A 25887-nucleotide genomic window follows, 5' to 3' on the forward strand; every position below is an offset into this window, starting at 1 on the left:
AAGGGTGTTCTGAATATGCTGCCAGCTCTTCAGGACAGGAACATTGTACAGTATGTAGAACAGTGAGGATTCAGTCCTGATGGTTGGTATAGCTCATCGCCCAAGTAACTCTTCTCATTGTTTGTTCTCTTTTTCTGTGACTTGCTTTGCACACGAAGATATTTCAGGCTTGAGTCTGGATACAATAGAGCTGGTACATCTTAGAGTGCTTTGAGAATGCTGCACTTTTCTCTCCTTTCTGTACTCCTCCCCACAAGACTGTAGAATATCCTGATTTGGAAGGCACCCACAAGGATCACTGAAGTCCCAACTCTGAGACAAGGTGTTTTCTCCTGGAAAGACATGTCCCAGGAGAATTTCAGGATGGGCAGGGGAGGTAGCACTGGCAAGGCTGCAGTACAGCACACAACCCTGTCGTGACTCTGCTGTGACAAACCATGGGGCAGAGAGGGGATGCTATGGGGAGACAGGTAAAGGGAAGTGGGACCATCACATATTTTTACAACAAATTACAGGTTGTGGCATGTTTTCTTAAATGTGCAAGTGATTGAGGTGAGATAGGTTTACCCCTCAAGTCACCCAGTAATTTCTTAATAGCAACTGGTGATGTGTATAGGGAATACATGACTGTACTGTCACTCTCTTCTCATCCCTGGGCACAGATGGGAAGAGGGAATATTCTGTCCAGGCATGTGGGGAAGGCTGAAAGGGAGGCTGTAGGGTGTTCCTGTAGGCACAGGGTGAACACTGCTTGTTTTGGAGTCATCTGGGAAGGCAGTTGTCCTCTCACATCACTCCTACAGTTCACCTTGTCTTCTGCCCCTGCATAATGAGTAAACTGAGTTGTTTCATTTCGGAGAGGGCAGAGGGAGGAAGATGAGCAATTTGGAGGTGTGTTGGAGCAATGAAATGCGTCTTATCCTGGAAGAGCAAGGCCAGGCATGCAAATTATGTCATTATAGTGTGTGCTCTGTCACAAGGGAGAGTCAGGGCTGTGAAAAGCAACTAAAAATTGTGTCTGTGTGTCTAGAAGAATCATGACAGCTGAATTGCCCAGTGGGTGTTATCCAGATGAACCACAGACATTTCTTCCTTCATTCCCTACCAGCGTCATTTTTGCCTATCCAGTTGCTGAGTAGGTGATAACAGTGATATCAGACATGAAAATAAGCATCTGAGTGTAAAAGGGGAAAGATAGATTGATTCTGACTCTGACAGTCATAGCCAAATGACTTTAAAAGAGGCCATAACAAGAAAAGGCAAGATGTGCTGCGTTCTGTATGCAGTGAAAACTGGCGTGATCAGAAATCTCACATTCAGCAAGGCAGTATGGAAGCAAATCTGCCCTGAAATGTATCATAATTGTGTTCTACTAGAATGTTGCCTTTGAAAGCTTAATTTAAAAGGTGGCATTGTAAAAGGTTTTGTTGTGTCTGGTAAAAAGAATGAACAAAATGCACTGAAAGGTGAAAAAAGGTATTAACTGATGTGGGAGACGAATACAGAAGTGTCAAGCAAAGCATGTGCAAAAACACCAGCTTGGTTTTAAACTACGGTTTGGTAGAGAAAAACGGTTTTGTGTTTAGTGGGAGCAAGAAATAACTGATGCTCTCTGTCCTAAGTTCATAAAATTGATGGAATTGGAGAAGGGGTCTCCCGTGAATGTGAGCACAGTGAGAAATAGACATATCTAATAGATATGTCTATTGGAATGTGAATATCTGACATGTGTGAGATTATGGGAGTGGGGCTTTCACTGACTGGGCAGTGAGACTCCTCCAGTATAAGTGCGATACCAGAATGAGCCAAAACAACTAAGTATGTACACTACATTGTGGGAAAAATCTCTATTACTTGTAGTAAACAACTTTACAGCACAAAAGGAAAATATCTTAGTAATGTGTTTTGTTATCTGGAAGAACTTGGAGGCAAGAAGACACGGAAGGAAAGAACAGAGTGAGCAGCTGATATATTTTTGTTGGGGAAGGGATTGCTTAAATAGGACTTTGCTTATGGTCGCAATCAGATACGGGGTTTATAACAGGCCTTTGCATATTCAGTACACTAAGGAGCCACTCCCTGCATAATCCTCAGAGTATGGCTGAGAGGTAGGAGGGTTTACTATTACCCCAGCTGCACAGATGACCCTCAGAGAGGCAGAAACTTGCAAACAGCTGGAATTCAGAATTGGAAATTCTGCTGGATGGGCCATTCTTGGTTGCCCTAAAAATATGCCAAAACCGGTTACAATCTAAGTCTTCTGTAGAGACTCCTTTTAGTGAATGACTGCAGTGGGGCACAGGAAGGAGAGCTCCCGGTATCCTAATGTGTGTTCCCCTTCCAGCCTGGATTATGTTACTGGTGATAACAGCTATCCTCTGTGGGCCTCACTGGCTTGAAACTTCTAGTGACTGCACCCATGTTTAACTGCTCATAAGTCCTAGCTGTGAGGAGGGGCAAGACTTAAAACAGCAGGGTGCACCTTGCCACCTTCTGTTATAGGGCAAGTGCAGGAATAGCCAAAGGTTTGGAATGTTGGGGTATTCCCCATGTTTTGCATCAAAAGCAGCAATGCTTTGTGTCCTGCTGTGGGGATAGCTGTAAATGCACCTTCGCTGGCACAAGTGGAAGAAGTGAGGTGCTGGCTTCAGTAATAGGCAGCAAAGATCTGTGCTGAAAGCTGGGTTCCTCAGGTGCATCATTCTGGCAAAGGTTAGACCAAGTTTTCCATACAGGAAAGTGTTTGGGAAGAGGATTCCAAGAAGGAGAGCTCTGGCTCGTCTCTTCTTTTTGGGCATGGTCCACTGACAATTCCAACCCTTCACCCTTCAGGGTGTCCATTGCTCTTAGCTTTCCCAGACTACAGTGGTCACACCACATCATACCCTTTCCTGTTATATCCAGTGATATATTTTTTTTAAGCAAAGCAAAGCATTTTGCCCCATCCCAAGTCCAATGAACTCCTTTAGGTGACTGGAGGAACTCTGCTGCATCTCATTGACCTTGGCAGAGATGGGACATTTACGTGTTTATTTATGCCCTGCAGATCAAAGCGTGTTGCAGGTAATGGGAAGGAGCTGAGTCTCCAATTTCATTTGCCTGGTGCCTATGGCTTCCCAGGGGAATTCTCTCATGGATGGGAAGGTATGCACCAGTCAAATTAGAATATGCCATGCACGCCTGCGTAGGCCAGGGGACACGAGGGCTCTGCATTCCTCAGCCAGAGCTGTCGTTTTGTGACCATGTCATAAAAGAGGTAAAGGAAATGTTATTGGCTTGATTTTCCACTGTTACTCACAGGCCACTGTTAAGTTGCCTCATCCTCTGATTTCTCACTGCCACACTGAATTCAGGAGTTTGAGGTGAATTTGAGGCACACAGACCTCATTTTACTCCTCAGCATTGCCATCTGATAAGGTGGGACCTGGGAGGGGAAAGAGAGAGGTGGTGTTACATGCCACAGGGCTGAGCAAAAGGAAGCCGTAGGCCAGTCAAGAAGATACAGAGTTGATGTCTTCAAAGACTCCCAAAGGGCAATCTTATGATCCTGATTGCTCAGCTAATATCTGAAGATCATGAAGCCATCAAGGAGTGCAATTTTAGAGAATCTGGAAGTGTGGTGGTGGGAAACGGACTCTGCCCCCTCATTCATATGCAGAAAAATGAAAATGGAGGGAGGAAGGATGAAAATATCTCTAGTTGTTCCTTATGCATTGAAACTTGTTTAATTATTAAAATGGGAAAAATATTTTAATTAATGTGTGGTATTCACATTCTCTGAACAGAGAGGGACATGATTCTCTCTCCCAGGATTTTTCCTGGGAAGTTGTGAGATGCAGTGAAAAAGCTTAGAGAAAGAAGAAAACAATTCTTATCTCTATTCACAGTGCCTGTTGTTTGGCACATGTGGAATGTGTTATGGAGATTGTTCACCAAAGAGTGATTTGTTAATTGGACACCGGTGATGGTTGTTTAGATTGATTAATCAATTAAGTCATTAATTGATTAAATAATGTCTCCAGACAGTCATGGGTTTTTCTTTAGTATTTTTTTAGTATGATATAGTTCTAGTATAGTATAGTATTAATGTAATATAATTTAGCTTAATAAAAACAATTTATTCAGCCTTCTACAACATGGAGTCAGAGCGCATTATTCTCCCTTCAAGGGTCGCCACTTCGATATTAATGCATCAAAGAAATGTTAGTAATATTTCTGAGCTGGTATAAAATGAATGCTTTAAATTAATCCACACTTGGAGGTGTACTGAACGTGAAAGTATGTGGATGTAATTTTTGCACATTGACAAAGAAGGGGAAATAATACTGAAAGAGAGAGTATCAGTATTCTTCATCTGTATGTGCTGTTTCTTAATTTTTTAAAGATTGTACCTGTAGGGCTCTACCTTTTTTTTTTTAATTTTTATAATATGCTGTGTTAATGACAGTATTAGGAACTAATGCTAAATCTTAACTACATCTATGGACTGTAATTACTACTATAAACCTTGAAATAAGGTAGTACTAATTAGTAAAGTTGGTTATAAAAAACATTTTCTAAGACTGATGTATATCAGTTACAGCATTTAAACCCCTGATTTATACAACTTTTCATAGCTTGATCTGAAAGACAAGGTCACAAGAATGTCTTCCCTTTCCCTTCCCTTCGGAGTATTTCCCTGCTAGACTTTGCAGATCGTTTGAGGAGGTTTCCAGGGCTTTTCCAAGGATTTCCTACATGTTGTTACTTGTTTTCAGAGTTGGTCACAGGGGCTGTCTCCTAATTCACCTCTCTTCCATGCAACATCCCCTCAGAGCCAGTCCTTTCCTACAGGGAGAAGGCTGGCTGTGAGTTCACCGGAATGGCACAGTCAGTGACAATAATGAGACAAGGAAACGTTAAACCATAAAAACAATGGCTCATTTGGAAATGGTTGTGGATTCTGCTTCCCCTGGTGCCCGCTTCTCACCTGGGAGGGCAGCAGATGTGTTCCTAGCAGAGGGCCAGGACTGAGGGTGCAAAACCCCCGTGTTCTGCTGCTGCTGATGTGTGTGGGCTGCCAAGGGAGCACCTGGCTCTGTGTGCGGAGTGCTTGGCAGTCACACATGGAGAGACACCTACGCTGGAGAGGCAGGGACAGGCCTGTGGATCCTGGGTGTGGTTTCACCAGAACGTAGGGCTAAGTCCAGGTTTCTGCTTTCCTGCTCCTGCTTTGCTGCCCAGCCCTGTGTTCTTGTCCTCATGTGCAGCTTGTACAGCTGCTCTGGGGTCCCAGCACATGGAGGACATGGACCTGCTGGATTGAGGACTTCTGCTATGAGGACATGCTGAGGGAATTGGGATTGTTCAGCCTGGAGAAGAGAAGGCTTTGGGGTGACCTCAGTGTGGCCTTCCAGTGCCTGAAGGGAGCCCACAGGAAAGATGGAGAGAGACTCTTGACACGGGCCTGCAGTGACAGGACAAGGGAGAATGGCTTCAAAAGTAGGCTTAGATGGGATATCAGGAAGAAATTCTTCCCTGTGAGGGTGGTGATGCCCTGGCACAGGCTGGTTAGAGAAGCTGTGGCTGCCCCATCCCTGGCAGTGTTCCAGGCCAGGTTGGATGGGGCTCTGAGCAAGCTGGGCTAGTGGAAGGTGTCCCTGCCCATAGCAGGGGGTGGGAATGAGATGGGCTTTAAAGACCCTTACTACCCAAACCATTCTCTGATTCCATATGCAACTACTGCAGGAGGCTGTCAGATTTACCTTTACTTACTTACCTTTTCTCCTGTGTCATACCTTTATGGCTGCTCACATCACTCTGCTCCTGGGTTGTTTTTTTTTTTGGCTTGACAACTCTCTGGGATGGCTCATACATGGTCATGTGTGCACTGGCACGAGGGAGATGTTGGCAGCAACCTGGATGCATAGTAAATTGGTCTGTTCTGGATTTTCAGGGTTCCATGTCAGGTCTTAATTGAGATTTATTGAGATCAGAGTGGTGTTGGGTAGTTTGTACAGTCAGCAGTAGAAGGAATTGAAGAAACTCTCCTTTTGCTTTTTTTCCTTTTTTTTTAAGGAATGGAATATAAACAAATGAGTTTTGCAGGATATCTGCAAATACCTAAATTGGGCCTGACAAATTTGATTATTCATCTTTGTTAACCCAGTTATATCACAGTGTATTTCACTGGTAGCTCATGTAACTCACTGCATCAGGCCTAAATATTCAGCATTGTCATGAGTCCCAGTCTTTGAAAAACAGGGATCAGGCAGAGAGGGAACGGGGAGTTGCCCTTCCTCTCCTTAGTTACAAATTAAGGTTTAGGATTAAGAAATTAAGATGAACCCAGACAGCGAGATTTAATTGTTGAGTCATATTTAGTTTTTCTGGCCTTTTCCATGCCCATTAAAGGCCATGCATCCATTTTTTCTTAATTGTAAGCCAAAACTCTCACATAACCACATGATTCTAGGAAGTGGGACTGTATAAGAAACAGAAAATGTTGTGATGTGCACAATAAACCTGGGCCAGTTGGCCATACAAGCCTTAGACTATGAGGAACAACAACTTTTCTGTGTGTTCGCATTAGTACCTTCCTATTCAGCACCCACACAATTCCTGTGGCTTTGGGTGTGTGAAGCTATTTTTCCACGAGGGAGAGGGAAGGGGTCCTCGCTGGTGGTTTCCCACATTTACATTTCTTATAACATTTTATTTATAACTAATACTTTTTGCTTCCAATACCAAACTTGTCTCGTGGTAGCTTCTTCAATCTAAAGACACCAGTTAAATTTCCAAGAAAAAAATTGTTTGTTCCCTGAAAAGCTGGGTTAGGGGAGGATTGTACCAAAACCTGTTTTTCCCACATACATCCCTACATCCCTTTTGGATGGATTTTTTTTTCTTTAGCTACGGTTTTAAGTACAAAGCTCCATCACTGCTACAGTATTGCCAAGTATTTTTGTGATTTGATTGTGATACAAATCTCTTAACTTTTAAAAATAAATCTCATTGCTGGAGTCATAAGGTAATTAAAACTGATATGGGGAGCTAAGGCTGAAAACATGCATTCTGAGGGCACAACACAAGGATAAATGTGTGATTTTGTTGTGTTTGCTGTCTCATGGGATTCTGAATCCAACAATTTTTTATTGTTCTCTCCAATTGATAATACAATATTGAAGCCAGAGAATGACAGTTTTCTGCTGTTGTTATGGCTGATGACACTGTGCTATCACTACCATGGAAAGTGCAGTTTTATGGGTATTTTAGCATTTTTTTTAGTTGCATAGGATGTGCTTTACCTATTGATACAAAAGCAGGATTTTGCCAGTATATTTATGGCTAGGTATGTATATATACTGGTGTTTAGCTTGTCAGTCATCCCACACTGCTAAAATGTTCCAGCTTTATCTTCTGTGGGGCTCTGGCAGCTACCAGAAATCTGACAATTTTGCAGGTGGAACTTGATCTGGCTGTGAAAGAGGTTGTATTACCTGTTTGCATCAGACAGGATAACTTTGGAGGGCCTCTCTGCAGGACAGGACAGTTTCTCCCAGTTTAGTTTGCTGAATGTTGTTCATCCTTATCTGCCTGTAGCTTAACTGTGCTCAGAACGGGTACAGGTAACACAAATGGCTCCACTGTGCAGTCTGGGCAAGGCCAAGCTTTCAAGTGTGTTTCCAGGTCCTTTGATGTCTTAAGGGCATTTGCATCTGTCAGAATGGTTTGGTGCAAACATGAGCCTTCTTTAACCTGAGACTCAAAAACAGCAGTGTGGGATTCTGGCTCATGCGTCCATAGTGTTGTGAGAGACTCTGAGATTTCTGCCTCTAATTGGAGATTCTGTCCCATGAAGGTCCTGAATCATCCTGCTCAAAGAGAAACTGGGAACTTCTGGGGTTCATGGCAGACATGCCATCTAGGAATGTGAACAGTATTCTGCTAGCAGCCACCTCTGCATACAATGTCATGGGGAAAGTAATCTGGGAATTTCTTGCCTTCTTTTGTGCTCCCGATGTTTCTGTCACTTGTGTCTCCATCCCCAGAGTTTGTGGAGAGACCTGCACAGAGCAGCTTGCAGAGACTCAATACATTACTTCCGCTGTGGGAATTCTGCTGTCACCAAGCAGTGTCAATTATCTTTCTACTGGGCTCTAGCAGTGAGAATCACACACTATTCTTGTTTATTGTCATATTAGAAAACTGCAGAATATAAAGACTTACCCATTACTTTTATGAATATAAACTTAACCTCTGCTTAGAGTGAGCTGGGTTTTTTGCTTTACAGGTGACCCCATTTTATCTTAAGAATGAATCACTTTTATTGCATCTCTGGGAAGTGCAATGTACAATGCAAGCCATATTCTTCACTTGCTGTTTGCCAAATGTTCAGTAGCAATTTCCAAGATGAAATTGTGTTCAACCCAGAATTATGTTTCTCTGACACTTGTTTTTTGTTAGCATCAAGTATTGTAATCTACTTAAATAGCAACCAATGTAAGAAAAGTATGGAAAAATATCCTTTTTTTTCCCCTCAGTTAGTGAGTCATTAGATAATTAATAGTCTCAGTGTATCTTGAGCGTGCCTATGACAAGTGAAAGCTGTGACTGGGTGTGTTAAAACTTGGGCAAACACTCTGCACTGGTGTGACTGGGAGGTCTCACTTTTGTTTCTCAAGCTTCAGTAGCAGCTCAGATGCATTTTCCAGGAGGTCAGGTGCTATTGGCATCTGTGTTTTGTTCTCCCTTGCCTAAGACACTTGAGGCAGTTCCTGGTTCCCAGAAGATTACCAGCACTGTGTAGCACAGCAATAGTGCTTTTTATTTTGCTTTTTTAGATCATCTTACTTTTTCCCTCTAAATCTTTTCCTTCAGCAAGCTCCTTCTACTCTCCATGCCCTCACTCAAAGCTGACTCCACATTACATTATTTCCCTCCTTCCTTCTTATCTCTAGCACCGTGTTATCTCTTCCTGAGCTCAAGAGTTTTGACCCCCCTCCTTCACCTCCCTTGATGGGTTGTACAGCGATAGAGCAGCCTGGGGTGGTGTGTGAAGATTGGTGACTGTTCCTTTGCAGGGGAATATGGGCAGTGGGAATCTCTCACTTGGACATGTAGCTGAGGAAGCCAGCCTAAGCATGGCAGGACTAGCTGAGGGAATATAAAAATTGAGGCTTGTGGCAGGGTAGGCTTTGTGTTCAGTTTCCTGGGTGTCTCACCAAACTGAAGTCCAATATGTGGTTTCCTGGGAGAGATGGTGCTGTCCTGCACACTGAGCTCTGGATTTTGTTAGGAGAAAGGCTGGCTCTGAGCCGATTCAAATCATAGAATGATAAGGAGTTGGAAGTGACCTTAAAGATCACCTAGTCCCAAACCCATCTGCCATGGGCAGGGACACCTTCCGCTAGCCCAGGTTGCTCAGAGCCCCATCCAGCCCGGCCTGGAACAGTGCCAGGGATGGGGCAGCCACAGCTGCTGTGGGCAACCTGTTCCAGAGCCTCACCACCCTCACAGGGAAGAATTCCTTCCTTATAGCTAACCTAAATTTCCCCTCTTTCAGCTCCTTGTAAAGTGTACCTGAACTGTGTGACCAAGCTGATTAAACCAAGCTGAGATAGCAGGAAAAGGCTCAGGGCAGCCTTGTTGTTTTTTGGGCGGCTGTTAGAGCCAAACACAAAACTCTTTCCTGCCTGAGCTGAAGTCCTTAAAGCCAGCTTTGGCATTTCTACACCAGGCTGTGGCTGCACCAGCAAGGATAAGCCCAAACTAGGGACTAGTCGGGAAACCCTTTGTTTCAATGAGGAAAAGGCTGTCCTCGCCCATGCCGCTCACACACTGTCGTGAACGCCTTTCTCCTCTCGCTGCCAGAAGCTCAGGGCTGCAGCTGGGCCGGAGCAGCTCCATCCCCGCGTCGCAGGGCCGGACTGTCTGTGCCGGGAGCGCGCTCGCAGCAGCCTGGGCGTGTGGGCTGCCCCCAGGCCCGCGGCGGGGGAGCAGGACGGGGAGCGGGGCTGGGGCGGCCGGGCGGCAGCCGGCACGGCGCGGGGAGGGCCGAGGTGGCAGGCAGAAAGCTCCGTCTCTCCCCACGTCTGGAGGAGGAGGATCTCAGGGCTCCACTTGTGTGTAGCCTTGCTTCCTGGCTAGCTGAAGGGCTTGTCTGTGCTTGATAGTACTTGTTATTGCTCCTTTCTTCTTTGTTGGAGGAGGGGGGAGGGAAGGTGAGGTACTTTCTATTTAAAACCAGAAGTGTTTGTCATCTCCGTCCAGGTGAATTAACCCACGGTGGAAGGAGGTACGACATTGCCTTTTGTAATCTGGGAAAGCTGTGGATGGATTGTGCCCTCATGCTTTCACTGCTGTCCTTTTCTTGCTCACCAGGCCACCTCCTTCACCCTTCTCCTCTCAGATTTTGTGCCTGTGACTGCAGCAGGACCAAGCATTGCCCCTCTGTTTACGTGCTGGCTTGTGGCCAGCTGCTCCCTCTCGCTCTTCCAGCTTGGAGGGGTTCTGTGCACCCAGAATCACCTAAAAGCTGAGTGCATGGCAGCTGAAATCTGGTGTTTCTAGGTCCTCTCTAGAGAAAAGCCTGCGTGGCTTTATCTCAACAGGGAACATCGGTTTACCTTGCTTCACAGACAGAGCATATGAGGGAGTGACAGCCAGCTGATCATCTGATCCAGTGAGAGATGTGAAAGATCAGTAAGCCCCAAAAGGGGAAACAGTGAATTGTCTTTGAGAGTGTGTATATCCTTCCTAGTGGCAGAGGCTAGATAGGTCCTGTGTGCTGCTGCTCTGTCACATTAGTGGCCCTGCTGAAAATGCTAATTGAAAGTTTGCTTTGGGTAGCTGAGCTCCTGGGGGTCTCCTGGGCCCTCCTCTGATGGAGCGGACCTGCATTGGGAGTTGAACATGACAGTGATCCACAGGCATTCTCTTCTGGTAATTGCTGGGCTCTTGTACATAGCTGCTCTGCTTGCGAAGACTACAGGTGCTGTCAGTCTTGTTTTATTATTTCCCCTTCCATCTCTGTGAAATCCTTATTGCAGACATGTGTCTTCTACTATGGTGCACCCAGCCTTTGACTGGGAGGTTAACAGTTTCCCCGGCAAGATGCATAAGTCCTCCCCTCCCGTCTCTGCGGAAAGTTTGCCGCTCCTTCTCCTGCCTCACTTCTCAAAGCTCCTCTCTTGCTCTCCCTGAGGTGTGCAAAACACCTGGCAGTAATATGATGAGACAGATCTCACTTGGCAGCTTCCAGTGTTGATGTGCTGTGCACCTCCCTCTACCCTGCCTCCCAGTATCATCATGGAACTGCTCCAAATGCAGCTTTAAACTCATCCTTTCGCCTGTCCAAATCCCTTGCAACAGAGCCATGGAGGTAGAAACTGGCATTTTGAGCTTAATAAGAGGAAATTCAGGGCTGTGTACATCTGTGAAACTGCACAGTGAGCAAGCATTCTTCCCCTGACAAAGTGTGGGCTTGCGTTTGAGCACTTTATTATTCAGATCTTTATGAGCCGTCCTACCTTTAGTAATAGTAAAACTTCCTTAGCCAGCAGCTTGTGTCTCCCTAAATGGTCTCTCTGCTCTTGGGGAGCCTGTTTTTGAAGACTGTCTGTATTAGGTGTGAGAAGTAGTACTTTTCTAGGCCTGGAGCTGAGTAGACTCAGGTAGGGTAGCCAGGAGTGCCAAGAGCAGTGTAGCACAAGAGCGATCTGATGTGGAACCTTTGAAAAGACAGTTTAGCAGCATCCAGGTAATTCAGTAGCAGCTGACAGCAGCTGGAAACTCCGTGGGAACTCCCTGAATGAACCTACCTCTTTGAAACAAACTGGTTGTTAAAATTAAAGCTAATACAACTACTCAGTGCTTGGGAGGGAAAATCCAAATTGCTGAAAAACCCTGGTTTTGGCCTGGTTTTGTAAGAAAGGCTGTCTTTTCAATATAAACAAAAATTAAAGATTACATGAGAAAACGTACACAGGAAGCAGTTAGCTGATGAGTTAACTCAATTAACTAACTGAATTATTTTCTGAATTTTTTTTAGAATTGAGGCTGTTCAGCCTGGAGAAGGGAGGGCTCAAGGGAGACCTCATTTCAGCCTTCCAGTACTAAAAAAGGTGTATAGAAATAGGGAAAGCTACTTTTTACATAGGCAGGTACTCATAGGACAAGGGGGATATGTTTTAAACTAAAAGAGGACAGATTTAGATTTGATATTGGGAAGAAGTCCTTTAATATGAGGGTGGAAGGCACTGGTACAGGTTGCCCAGAGAAGCTGTGGCTGCCCCATCCCTGGAAATGTTCAAGGCCACGTTTTGCTCAGGAACTCTGAGCAACCTTGGATAGTGGAAGGTGCCCCTGCCCATGGCAGGGGCTTGGATCTGGATGATCTTTAATGCCCCCTCCAACCCAAGCCATTCTGTGATGACAATACAATTCTGTTATGAAGGTGTATAAAATGCTTCAGTTCTAACTCCAGAGCATGTGCTCCTTGCCTTCAGCACAGGTGTTTTGTTTCACTTGACGTAATGGAAGACAGAAGCTAAACCAGCTTTCAGGCCAGGCGTGCCCTGGCCATGGAGCTAACTGGGACAATTAGTTCAGATGTAATTATGCCCTTACTGCTTTTACTTTCTGTGTGGGATCAGAGGTTGGTACTTGTGACTACAGAGCCACTCTAGCACAAGGAAGTCACTGTAGAAGAAAAGAGAGGGAGCCACAACAGTTTGTCTCTTTCTCATGTTTTTTCCAGGTAGGGATTGTGGGTCATGGTAGAAGGCAAAGAGATAAAAGTGGTCAATCAGATTCTTCTGCCCTTTTAACAGACATACCCCAAATGTGCTAGTGCTTTGTCATTCCTTAGTGCTTTGTCATGTCTGAACTTCAAATGCAATAGTGGATGGGAAATTCCACTGTATCCTTTGGGAAACTGTCCAACAATCATGAGATGGCTTTTTTTTTCCTTCCCCCCTCCCTAAAAGAGTAGACTAAATGATGATGTAGTTTCTCTTTATAGTCTGTAGATTAGTCCACACACTCCAGAGCTACTCCTCTCAACCCATGTGGTTTACATCCTTCAAATACCTTGTGTCTTGTATCATCTCCTAATTACCTGTTAATCAAATTCTTATGTTCCTATGTTTTGTTAATTAATTTCTGTGATCATTTTGCAATGAGTTCCAGACCTACGCAGAGATCCACAGAGAGAGCCATCAGCTCCAAAGAACAGGCAAAAATCAGAGAGAACTTTTTAAACTCAGCTAGAAGAGGCCAGGAGTATTTGCCCACCTTGCACCATGAAAATCAGTGGAGATTTTTGAAAATTTTCTTGTTCTCTGGATGCATTCTGGTACCCCCTTTTGGGTCTGAGATAACCAGCCATGGCCACCACTTTCCATAAGTTGCCCTGTGGCCATTGCAGAGAGCTCAGCAGCTCCGCTCTTCGACCAAAGTCACTTTCTGTATTTGCATATGAAACTTAAAAGACACCAATGGGGTTATTTTGGTGTTACTCTTATACTTCAAGCTTACACGTGGTGTTTGCCTAGTCTCGGTTTTTGTGTTTGTTTCCTAGCTCTTATCATCTACTACGTATGTGGTGTTGGTTTTGTTTTTGGTTTTTATCAGCTGCAGTAGAAGCAGTGAATTAGATCCATCGTATCATTGTGAAGTAGTAACAGAAAAATGCATTTTTCTTTAGCAGGGTGTGTCACTGATGGAGTCTGAAGAAACAGGCGAAGGAGGTACCACTCCCCCAGGAGCCAGCAGCATTACTGGGGAAGCCTGGGATTCTTCAGCTGTGGAAGGAGAGCATCATGCCACTCATGCAGCAGCTGAAATGAGCACCAGCCCATCTAACTCTGCAAAGGGAGCAGAGCTCAACACACCCAAGGACTGCCTTGCTGCTCCAGGGGAAGCAGCAGAGATGCTGGGCAGACCCTCTAACTCTATGCAAAAAGTGCCAGCAGGACTGGAACAAGGGGATACAGAGCCTCAAAAGGGACTCTCAGAACTGGAAGGAGAAATGTTTTTGGAGGAGGGTGGACTGGATTATTCTCTGAAACTTATGCAATTGGAACTGGTTGACCTGGAAAGCAACCAGGACCCTTCCTCTCACAGCAGAGTTCAGGATGAGCCAGCCCCTGGCAGCCCCGTCCTACAGGCTGTGAAGCTCAGCACTGAGTTTCCTCAGTGCCATGCAGAACTGGCTTTTCATGGCTCAGACCCTCAGCAAACGAAGTCCCCTTTGGCTGATGCCATTTCCTCTCAGAGAGAGACACCTAAGTGCTTTTTGGTGTGTAAAACTGTTTCAGAAGGGCATTATAAGGCTGAGCCCTTTCTGGATAACATCTCCAAGGATTCTTTGCAGGAGGTTGATGCTGGTGCAGAGCAGGAGCAAAGCACCAAAAAGTTGGCACCAGCACCTGATGAGCAACCTACCTCAGAGGGAGCAGTAGAAGACACAGCTAAACCTTACACTTCTGAAGATGTTCAGGAAAGCTTAAGAGCACCCCAGGGTTTGGAAAAGAATACAGAATCTTCCTCTTCCCATCAGTTTTCTTCCACCTTAACATGTGACAGCCAAATGAGTTCACTACAAACGGAGGGAAACACCTCAGCTGGTGAAACAGAGAATACCAGCATGGTCAAAGACCAGGGAATGGTTCCTAAAGAGAGCTCATCTGCTTCCAAATGCCTTAATCTAGAAGATGATCACAGAAAAACTGAGGGCAGACCTGCCCCTTCAGCAGAGAGTGCTTTCGAAGGAAAGAGTACTGCTAAAAGGACAGAGGAAGTGAATGCTTCACAGCATAAGGAGCCAGCTTGGGAGGAGGCAGCATCTGAACTTCAGCAAGAAGATGAGGAAGAAGAGTGCAAAGAGCAGAATCTGCCAGAAGAAGGCAAACCTTTGGAGCTCAAAGATCAGAAAAACAAGGAACAAAATGAGCAGGAGCAACTGCAGAGGGGAGAGCTCAGACTGGGGAAAGACCTGAAACTAGAGGCTCTATCATCAGCTTTTGGGTCAGAGATACCTTCTGTTCCCAGGCATAATTTGGATGTATGTGTTTTGGAGTATGCTTCCTTGTCTGAGCAAACAGGATCAGCATTTCCTCCTGGGGAACCTGTCTCTGTGGATCAGCATCCTGGTGAGGATATGCTGCTGAAAGCTCGTGACACAGAAGAAGGTTCTGGATGTCAGCCACCTGCAGTTGACCCTCTGTCCTCAAATAACCAGAACCCAGGGGGGGAAACTCCACACATGTGCCACATCTCTGACCAAGCAGAAGACCTGGAGGACTCTGGCCACTTTTCCATCCGTGGTCAGGATATTGGAGAAGCTCACTGGGATGATAAGACACGACTGGGCAGGGAGAATGAGCACAGTGATGGTCATGGAAAAGCTGTCCAGAGGTTTGATAAAAGAGATGCATCACTCTGTGGAGGGGTAACAGCACCTTTTAGCGCAGAGAACCCAGAGGCCCTTGTTCCAGCACACCCTTCCTCTGCTACCAGTAACTTGGAGCCACCTGATCTTATAGATCTTCATCCTATAACAGGAAAAGCTGAGCTCTGGAACTTCATTCCAGCTTCCCCCTCAGAGACCACCTCAGCGGTATCTGTTCCAGAGCAGGAGGGTGCCAGAATAGCCTTTGTGACCCCCAAACTCTGTCCTGGCACCAGCCTGAACGAGCTGTCAGACTCTGCAGGGAAGCCATCCAATCAAGCTGTTCCTGCACAAGGGTGGGACCCAACACCAGCAGAATCTGTTGTAAGGACAGGTGCAAGGGAGGCCAAGACTTCCCATGAACTCCTTACTTCTGAGGAAGGCTTTCATGAGGACCCTAGTGGCCCATCTTCTTTCTCTGTAATGTACACGAGCTCCCTTCCTCTACAAGGGAGCTTTCCTGAGGATAGGAGGTCTGTGGCTAGTATTGTAGGGCCTCTAGAAGCATCCCAAACACCAGGAAGGACTTCCACTCCCCTGAGCCACCCTGAGACAATTCAGCAAAATTCTCCCCAAAAAAGTGCCATTATACAAGGAAAAGAAACGGCAGCAGATGTGGATCGTAAAACACAAGTGCCTTTATTTGATGAGCCTGACTGCAGTTTATACCAAAAAGAGCCTGGATCCAGAATTTCCAGTGTGCTGAGCACCCTAACTTGGCCCTCCGAAGATGATATGGTCCTTGCTGTGAACCAGCAAGGACAACCTCTGTCCCCTGTGTCCCACTCAAGCCTACCTCTGGTGTCTGAGCCTGATGCCAAGCAGCTTCCTCATCCTCCTTTCCATGCCCAAAGGCCCAGTCAAGCTCAGGTGCCTGCACTCCATGCAAATCACCTTGTTCCACCTCCAGCCCCTGAAGGTTACCAGCTGCTGGCTCCTAGACCACACTCCAGGCCCCCCCCTAGCTGTGGGATGGATGATGGTAAGCTGAGAGCCATTCACTCTCCTCCAAGCCATCCTCTCCGAACTGCCACCTCTGCATCTGATGCCAACTCCGTGGCCTCTGCTTCTGATGGAGAAAGTCTAGCAGAGAGAGATGACCTTGTTCCAGTGAGTGGAGAGTGGGATCTTGGTGACTCAGATCCCCACGATACAGAGACTTCTGATGACTCAGGGGTCAGTTTGCTGACCAAAAGTTTTTTGGCTCTTGGAAATGAAATGTTGGTTGGCTGCTCTGACACCAACCCTGAAACAGCAGATCCCCACATGGATATAGAGAGTGGAAAATCCTCACCTGACCACCCTTCTTGGCCCTCGTTGGAAGGCCTGATAACATCCCCAGACTCCAAAAGCAGAGACTCTGCACAGCTCCTTCCAATGCTTGCATTCACCAATCCTATCCACTTCCTCCAGCTCAGCCCTCCATCGCCACCGACCACCAGAACAACCTTCCAGGACGAGGAGCTGCGATGGGAGCAGCCCGCAGGTAGCTTCGGTGGGGACACAAAGAGCATCCAGGCTCCACGGGCAGTCACAGAGAAAACAGAAGGTGAGAGGAGGGTCAGGCAAAGGCTGGAAGGAGGAGATCACCAGCCAAAGGCAGAGAGGGCCAAACATGCACCCTTGGAAAAATCATCAAGTTGGCCAGACAAAAAAACTATTGGGGTAGCTGTGCAGGACCCAGCAGCCAATCAAGAAAACCCAGTTAAAAGCCGAGTAAAAACCAAGGACTGGCACCGTCAGGGCCTGAAGAGGATGTCAGTACCACCAGACATCTTGCAGCGTGAGTCCTCTCTTCCATTTCCCTTCCTCCTTCCCCCTTCCGACTTAGAACAGTTATCAAGAAGCAGGATTAAATTAAATGGACAATGTAATGGAGAGGCATGAGAGCTGAGAACTTAGCATGGCTCTTGGGCCTTTCTGCTGATATTCCTTGCTCCAACCCTACAGCCCTCTCCTATCCTGCCCTAAGCTTCCCTTTCCAGCTGTCCCCTCCTTCCTCTCTGCTGCCCTGTGTATCCTGCTTGTTCCCTTGAGTAGGGATGCACTCTGGGGCTCAGTCTCCCCATTCCACACTAATACTTGCAACAATAAACTTATTTCATGGATCCCTGAGGCAGTAAAGAAGAGCCATGCACACATCCTCAGTAGCCCATATCTCTTATCAGTTGTTTATTTGCTGCCTCCCCTTATTTTTGCAACTGGCACTTTTAGGTTCCCACTTGACCTTCTAAAAAAGATGATTCTCCTGTGAGCACAGGATTTGAGAGTACAGATAAGAATGGAAATTTGTCAAACCCAAGGTCCCAGCTTGCACAGAAGTCAAATCACTGATGTCACAAGTGGAAAACATGAATCTTTTGTAATGCAGCTCATTCAGCAGTACTTGCTATCAGGATGTATGTCTGTTCTTTACTATATCTTATGTGAACTTTAAATAATTGCTTCTTTTTAGCTCTTACTTTAGTCTATTTTTGAAGCTCTGAAACGTGCTTTGGTATTTTTGGCACAGAGGAAAAGGAGTGGGATATGGAAGTGAGTAAAAGGTTTGGCAGAACTTGAATCTCAAGATTTGTTCCTATGTTTGACCTGTAATTTCTTGATTCCAAATTTTAAAATATTCAAGGCAATAGTATTGTCTTTCCCCTTATCCATAACTGCAGCTCAGTCTTTGGGCTTTCTTCCTTTTTCTGCTTCCAGTTATTTCAGATTTAGAATTTCTTCACACCTTATTTGATTAAATCCCTCACAAACCAAAAGGACTTCTCAAATTTTACACTTTGGTTCCACTGATCTCCGGATGCCTGGTCCTAGTAGCTGAAAGTGTAAGGACACACCAAACAGGGCACACAGGCAATGTCTTTGCTTGCATAACTGGAGAGGGAAGCTCTTAGAGTTACAGTCACTGCCTAAAATGTCACCTTTTTCTTTGTGTGAAAAGTAAATGTGGCAAACGCATGTAAAGAGTAAGTAATGTCAAGGATTATTAAAACTAGAATGTTTCTGACCCAGAAATAAATGCCATGAGGGCACCTGTACTCCAGCTCAAGACTGCCACTTAGGTGGGGTATTGGTAAGTGGCATCTGTGTGTCATTTGGACTGTAGATTAAGTCTAAAAATTGACTGATGTGTTTACTTTCCAATTGTCTTCTATGCAGAGGTTTCTTCCGTTCCTTCAGAGGAAGAAGCTCACAAGGCACACAGGGAACCACCAGTCAGCTCAGAAACAGTTATAATGCGGTGAGTCTCTCAAAGACCCTTAGAATTTGCCCCAATCACTGTGCAGCACAGACACCTCCATTGTTTCTGAGTTACCAAAGATGATGATAAAGAGTGGAAAACTTTAATTAAATGCCCTAGGCCTGTGTTTCAGTCTATGCTCTCTTGAGGTATGTCCCTACTGCAACAGAGGTATTTCTGTGCCTTCAGGACAGCCTTTCCATTAAGTCAAACTTTTCCCTTCATGTCAAGTAAAGCTTGACACAAGTGGAGCTGGAGCTTGTTGGAAAAGAAGAGGTCCCTGTTGTGACAGAGCAGATTCTAAGGTTTGGACAAGCCATCTCTGGTGCTGTGCCCTTTGCTCACTCTGCGTTTTGAAATCCTTATTCCCTGGCAGAGAGAAGAAACCTGCAGACACAACAGAGAACTTCAAGCGCCGGCACTCCAAACTGATCAACTCCTGTAAGTACCTCCTGCCTGGGGTGCCGTGGCAGTCCCCTCTCCGCCAGCATCTCTCATCCTTGCAGTGAGCAAAAAGGACAGGGACTCCTGCCATGTGGTGGTTGTGAGGGTGTATTGTTAGAGAGCAGGGAAAGCACCTGGAATCCTGCAGTACACTCGGGCAGCTGGTGAGCTTTGCCTGAATTTGACTGTCCCAGTCCAGGGCAGAGTTTTCTCTAGGTTGAAGCAGAGGGTGAGTTGCTACTATAGAAAAAGATAAATATATGTGTCTTTCTCCACAGCAAGATTGCTGTATCAGGAGTACAGTGATGTGGCTCTGAACAAGGCCATCCAAAGCCAGAAGAGAGTGGATTATCCAGAGGATATAGAGTCAAGTTTCCCAAGTTCCCCGAGGCTACGGAGGAAGGTGCTGTCTCCCCAGGACTCATATTTGCAACGTCTGTCAGTCTCATCTAATGCATCCCTCTGGCAGGACATCCCCATGATACGGGGCAGCAGAATGCTGCTTAACATGTCCCGTGAGGACCAGAGGCTGCAAGAGGTAAGGGGCAGATGTGACACAGTAAATGGGTAGTCTTGTAGTCAAGAAAGAGTCTCTGGAAGAGGAGTTAAAGCAGAGAGCAAAATCTGTGATGTGGCAATGCAGGTGGTTGAGGCAGAGGTCACTTCTACCCCTGAAAGCAGCATGGGGTGTGAAGTAGAGCAATGGTGAAGTGCTGAATTTTAGAGAAAAGCAGCACTGAAGGATGGACTCTACACTGTATAAATAACTCCAAGAAAACGGACATGGGGAAAAGTGGGAACAAGATAAGGAGTTTTGAGTATGCTCAATGCAAAAGGGCGTGTAAAAGTAGAAGACTTGCAGTATTCTCCCATACATAAGCTTGTGAGAAATGCTAATAAAACCACAGTAAATTCTATTTTCTGTGGTAGAATATGAGTTAGGCAAATTGACCTGTGTGAGCTGCAGGGCTGAGAAGAGACAGGGAGATGTATGGGTTCAGCACAATGGTACAGAGAAACTGGGTAAAGAAAATGAGAGGATCTGAGAAGTGGACAGGAGGACCCAGAGAAAGAGGTGAAAACAATGGCATGGGAAGCGTGACGAAGGAGAAAAGGTGTGTGGTATGGATGCTGGACTTTATGGGAGCTTGTGAAAGTGGTGTTGAGGGGAAATAAAAAGTAAAATGAGAGCAAGTAGCTACTTTTAAGTTATACCACAAGTCTGTTTTTTTAAGGAAGTCTATAATAGCATGCTTGCCCTTCCTTTCTAAAGCCTCTCTTCTGTAATTACACACATCCTTGCAAGATGTGCTGGGAGGTTTTCCTGCTTAGCCCTGTCTCCTCTCCGTAAGATTCCTCACAGACTTGCACAGTGTACTGATGCTCCCTTGTTTTCTCTCCCAAGGCCAAGTTTGAGCTGATAATATCTGAGGCTTCCTACCTGCGCAGTTTGAACGTGGCAGTGGATCACTTCCAGCGCTCGGCAGAGCTCCAGGCGATGCTCACCAACCAGGAGCGCCAGTGGCTCTTCTCCCGCCTCTCCGATGTGCGCGATGTCAGCGCCAGGTGAGATGTGGCCCTTTGCTTCCAGGTCCAACAGGCATGTGGTGCTTCCATCAGGAATGTTTCTCACTCCTCTTCTGCGTGTTCACTGTTCAAGGCAGATACAGCAACACTGCATGGAAAGGAATATTCGCCTTTTTAGGTGACAGGGCAGCGTGAATTCTGGTGTTAAATCCCAGATATTACGGCTCAGTTGTGCACAGAGCTCACTGCAGGGGGTCCAAATGGTAATGTAGCCTTGTGCTACTTCTTTCAACTACAATTAAACTTGACTAACTAGACCCCAACCCAAACCCCAAGCTTCTGCCAAATACAAGACAAAAGGGGCAGCTGCATGAGCCCCGATGAAAAGCAGGGGGGAAAAAAGGGAAAACAGTAAGTTACAATCATCACTTGACAGAAACTAATGTGAATCAATAAAGCGTAATTAATGAAATGTGGACGTGACCCCACATGCAAAGAGTCCTGTACGTTGTTGGATTCTGTTCTGCTTTTCCTCCTGCAAGGCTTGACGACATAAATCACTAAGCTGGTAAGGTTTGCTGCTACCTTTTCCATTTCTACCAGCAAGATTATTCTGGTGAGGTCTTAGTTTTCAGCTTTCCTGACCATGCCTGTAGATGCATGACCTCTCAAGAATAGAGGTCTTTTGCCTCTGCTTTTTCCTTGCTCATACCAAGCCCTATATTGTCATTATCCAGACATTACACTCTCTCTAGAACTAAAGAGCTGTCTTGTGCTTGTCTGTGGGCTGTCAGGGTTTTAGAAGACTAAATGACACTGATATATCCCTCTCCTTTTTTGGCACCACATCCATGTGCTGCAGTTTCCTCTTTGACTTGGAGGAGAAATTTGAAGAGGACATGTTCACCTTCCGTGTGTGTGACGTGGCTCTGAAACACGCCCCTGACTTCCGCCGGGTGTATCTGCCATATGTGACAAACCAGACATATCAGGAGCAAACCTTCCAGAGGCTCCTGTAAGTTTTTCTCATTTGCTGCACCCTTCTCCCCCTTATTTCCATGAATATGGACTCTTTCAAACAATGGGGAATATGCAGGAATGGGCTGTTGAGCAGTGCTCTTGCTACACCCCTAGAAGAACCTTCCTAAGTTCAATGGCATTTGGGACAGCAGGACAGAGCTCCTGCAGGCTTCTCTCCCATAGCATTGGAGAGGAAAATAATATGTAATATCTGATCTTGTTGCAGGCTGTTCTCTGTCTGCCCTCTACTGAAGAGAGCAAAAATGACCATCCTGGATAATGGTTTTCAGTCTTGGTCACTGAGAACCAGAGTGCAAACCACCACTGTCCCCATGAAAGGAGCACTGCTGATAGAGGGAGTTGAAATGTAGATGTTACTTCTGGCTTTTACTCCAGAGAGCTGTGGAAAGAGGAGAGAGATAATAACAGCTGTACTGCAATCCTGTAGCTGTTAGAAACCCATAGTTGCTCTTCAGCAGCAGAGTGGTGCAGTTTCTTGACACCTCTTGCCCCAGGGACAAAACCTGACTGTTGGGAGTACTCCAGCATTCCCTGAAATCTGACACTACAAAGGTTATTTATTTACTCTGATGCCTGGATGTCTTTTTTTTCTTTGTCACTCACGCAGAAATGGAAATGCAGGGTTCCAGCAAGTCCTGGAGAGATTGGAAAGTGATCCAGTGTGCCAGCGCCTCTCGCTTAAATCCTTCCTCATCCTCCCCTTCCAGCGCATCACTCGACTCAAACTCCTCCTACAGGTAACTGTGGTGATTCTGCCTTCCCTCAAGTTTCCCTAAAGCTGTGTCTGGAAGCAGCTGAGGGAGTTGGGAAAGGGGCTCAGTTGAGAAAAAGAGGCCCAGGGGGGACCTTCTGGCTCTCCACAACTCCCTGACAGGAGGGTGCAGCTGGCAGGAGGTCAGGCTCTGCTCCCAGGAAACAGGGACAGGACAAGAGGAAATGGCCTCCAGCTGTATTAGGGAAGGTTCAGGTTGAACATCAGGAGGAATTTCTTCCCAGAATGAGTTGAGAGGCATTGGGTTGGGGGCTGCCCGGGGGGCATGATGCAGTCCCCATCCCTGGAGGTGTTCAGGATATGATGGATGTGGCACTGTGAGGTATTGCTGTTTGTGAATAATTTAGGGGTTTGTTATGACACTACTTTAATTGTACCCCAGTAAAGAATTTATGGAGTCTTCTCAGAACATGCTGATTTACATTTTATTGAACTTTCTGGCTTCCTGCTAGGAAAACAAAGCAAGGGTTCCTTGGCTGCCCTCTGGAAGGCAGTCTGTGTCTATGCTTTGCCTGCAAAGTTGACTAATAAAGAGCCATCCAGACAGGGAATCAGCCAGTCCCTAAAGAATTAATTTTGAGCTCTTTCTATGAATTTTTTCTTTTTGATTATTTGAGCTTCTTTTTAATAGGAGAAAAGGACAATTCTATTCTGTTCATACATCCATTCGTGGTTTAGCTAGTGGTTGCTTCCTATGTCATGTAACTTCTGTGTGATAATTAATACAGTTTAGATTTGCAGGAATGCCCTGGACAGCATGACTTAACAGTGACATTCTGCATCTCAATTTTTTGGCTTTCTTGTCTCCACATGTCATCAGCTACTTCTGCTTCATTATTTATTGTACTCTTCAGTGGTGGTGATGTCCATCTTTCCCTGTTTGCATCATGAAAATAATCTTTTCTCACACAGAATATCCTGAAAAGAACTCGGCCCAAGTCTGAGGAGGAAGTGCAAGCAACGCAGGCCTACGATGCACTCGAAAAGGTAAAGGTGCCTACCCTTTCTGCAGCCTTACCTTTGTCTCTAATTAGTCATCAACTCCCACCCTTGCCCCTGCAAGAAAATCTTGCTTTAAAAAACCCCACAGCATTACTCTATTGCATCCCTTCCTCTTATCCTGTTTTATTACAGAGGCAAGGTTTAAAGTTTTCTGGGACAAATGGTTATCTAAAATTTGTACAGCTTCATAAGGTGGATTGTTCTGTCTAGTGATGATTTGACCTTCCAAAGGAGAGCCACCAGGATGGTGAAGGGCCTGGAGGTGAAGACAAAAGGAGTGGTTGATGTCACTTGGTCTGTTCAGCTGGAGAAGAGGAGACTGAGGCCAGAGCTCACAGCAGTTCTGCAGCTTCCTCATGAGGGGAAGAGGAGGGGCAGGCCCTGATCTCTGCTCTGTGTGACCAGGGACAGGACCCAGAGAATGGCTGGAGCTGTGTCAGGGGAGGGTTAGATTGGATATCAGGGAAAGATTCTTCCCCCACAGGGTCATGGGGCACTGCCCAGGCTCTCCAGGAATGGTCACAGCCCCAAGGCTGCCAGAGCTCCAGGAGCATTTGGACAACGCTCTCAGGCACAGGGTGGGATTGTTGGGAGAGTTTGTGCAGGGCCAGGATTTGGACTCAATGATCCTTGTGTGTCCCTTCTAACTCAGAATATTCTCTGATTGTAATACATACATTTTTTGCAGGATGATGCCTAAGGAATTATCACTTATGCTGACACCTGAGGGGCTCCTGGGAGTAGTACTGATTCCACCATGCAGTTCTGCTCCCACCTCACTGCTCATCTGTTTTCCTCTGCAGCTCATCAAGGATTGCAATGAGAATGTCCAGCGCATGAAGAGCACTGAAGAGCTGATCTACCTCAGCCAGAAGATTGAATTTGAGTGTAAGGTGAGCTCATCCATTCCCTGGGCCTTGCTCTACCCTAATGTATTTTTTGTCTTTCCCCACAAAGCCACTTTTTGTTCTCCTCTCAGATATACACACAGCTGTTGAACCAGAACATCATCCACAGGCCAGCTCTTCATCAGTGCTTCCCTTGCCCAATCATTCATGTCAGCCTTCTCATGAAGATGCCTGCCATGACTTACACTTCTCCAGCTGGAGAACTGAAAGCACAGTTCCTCAAGAGAAAGGCAAAAATGCAAATCCAAAACTCACAGGGACCTATTTCTTGTGCATAAATATTTATTTTTGTCTTGCAGATATTCCCACTCATCTCACAGTCGAGGCGACTTGTGAAGTGTGGTGAATTGACAGCACTGGACTTCAACAACCTGAGTCCAAAATGGAAAGTCACGACCCGGCCCATCTACCTGCACCTTTTCAATGACTGTCTGCTCCTGTCTCGGCCCAAGGAGTGAGTGCTTCAACACAATTCTTGCTGCCCCTTCTAAAATACCTGTCTCTTTTGGTGTCTGTGCTTTGATGACAGAGTCCTTTCCCTCTGCCTGCCAGCAAGTGGCAGCCTTTGTCAAGTCACTCTCCTGTCCTGACCTGATGTGAGTATCATGCAAGTATGTGGAAATTGATAGTCCCAACTCTTAATTACATATTGTAATACAAAAACATACCTTGTGGTCCCTAGCACAACACTTCTCTTCTGCCTTTGCATCTCTACAATGTGAAACACTTCAACAATAACCATTTATTCTAGTTTTACTTGGTAAATAATTTCTTCCTGAAGCACAGTATGAGGACTAGTGAACGTGCAAATCACTGGTTTGTCAAGAGGTTTTGGTTAGTTGTGTTGGGGTTTTGAGGGTGGTGGGTTTGTTTTTAAGCTGTAAGCTACCAAATAAAATTCTGACAGGACAGAATATTTCTACCCTTTTCATTAAATCCTTTCTCTCTCTTCTCTAGTCTTCTGAGACTTCTAACAAGAGCACTGCTTAGGATGTCTGAAGCAGATGAAGACTCATGAAAAGCTTTTTGCTTTCCTGCAGACTACATGACTCATTGTGTAACCCTCATCACCTAAAAACTCACACCTTCTTTTGTTCCTCCTCTTGACCTGCAGGGGTGGACGTTTCGTTGTGTTTGACCACGCTGCTTTCTCATACGTGCGTGGGGAGAAGTGTGAGATGAAACTCCACGGGGCAAACAAGAATCTGTTCCGTCTCTTTCTGCTTCAGAACAACCAGGGAAAAAGAGTGGAATTCTTGTTTCGGACAGAGACACAGTAAGAGCTCAAGTTTACCTTTGGTATATCCCGTTACCAAGGCTAGACAGCTCCTAGTAGCCTGTTGTTGTCCCTCAGCTTCTCAAATGCTGGAATACCAAATGCAGCTGCTGAGCAGAGGTCTTGAAAAGCATCCTCTTGCTATAACTATTTCCTTGTGAAGCACCTTCCTCCTCTCTCATCATAGCTGCTCATACAATACTACCACATTATGTCATACCATCAGCCTCTGAAAATGGGAAT

At 45.8% G+C, this 25887-nt stretch overlaps 1 protein-coding gene and 2 long non-coding RNA genes across 6 annotated transcripts in view; 1 reads left to right on the plus strand and 2 right to left on the minus strand.

Annotated features, from left to right (window-relative positions):
* ARHGEF5 (Rho guanine nucleotide exchange factor 5) overlaps nt 1–25887 on the plus strand; it is a 34028-nt gene that overhangs the window by 5733 nt on the left and 2408 nt on the right. For 2 of the 4 annotated variants that reach the window (XM_068190474.1, XM_068190473.1), the window contains exons 2-12: nt 13688–17216; nt 18593–18674; nt 19051–19115; nt 19397–19656; nt 20524–20684; nt 21508–21660; nt 22294–22423; nt 23371–23445; nt 24264–24353; nt 24668–24822; nt 25483–25644. In XM_068190474.1, coding sequence (XP_068046575.1) covers nt 13703–17216; nt 18593–18674; nt 19051–19115; nt 19397–19656; nt 20524–20684; nt 21508–21660; nt 22294–22423; nt 23371–23445; nt 24264–24353; nt 24668–24822; nt 25483–25644 — 4847 coding nt within the window. In that variant the 5' untranslated portion in view covers nt 13688–13702. The remainder of the gene's footprint in view (nt 1–13687; nt 17217–18592; nt 18675–19050; nt 19116–19396; nt 19657–20523; nt 20685–21507; nt 21661–22293; nt 22424–23370; nt 23446–24263; nt 24354–24667; nt 24823–25482; nt 25645–25887) is intronic. The other 2 variants (XM_068190475.1, XM_068190476.1) reach the window with 1 other exon arrangement.
* Nucleotides 3227–7118, minus strand: LOC137474198 (uncharacterized). The gene is made up of 2 exons (XR_010999224.1): nt 5778–7118; nt 3227–3424 (listed from the first exon to the last, which is right to left on the minus strand). It is a non-coding gene; the product is annotated as an uncharacterized lncRNA (long non-coding RNA).
* LOC137474202 (uncharacterized) lies at nt 23275–25590 on the minus strand. Its single transcript, XR_010999228.1, has 2 exons — nt 25454–25590; nt 23275–23716 (listed from the first exon to the last, which is right to left on the minus strand). It is a non-coding gene; the product is annotated as an uncharacterized lncRNA (long non-coding RNA).

This window comes from Anomalospiza imberbis, chromosome 5 (assembly GCF_031753505.1).
Source record: "Anomalospiza imberbis isolate Cuckoo-Finch-1a 21T00152 chromosome 5, ASM3175350v1, whole genome shotgun sequence".
Taxonomy (NCBI): Eukaryota; Metazoa; Chordata; class Aves; order Passeriformes; family Viduidae; genus Anomalospiza; species Anomalospiza imberbis.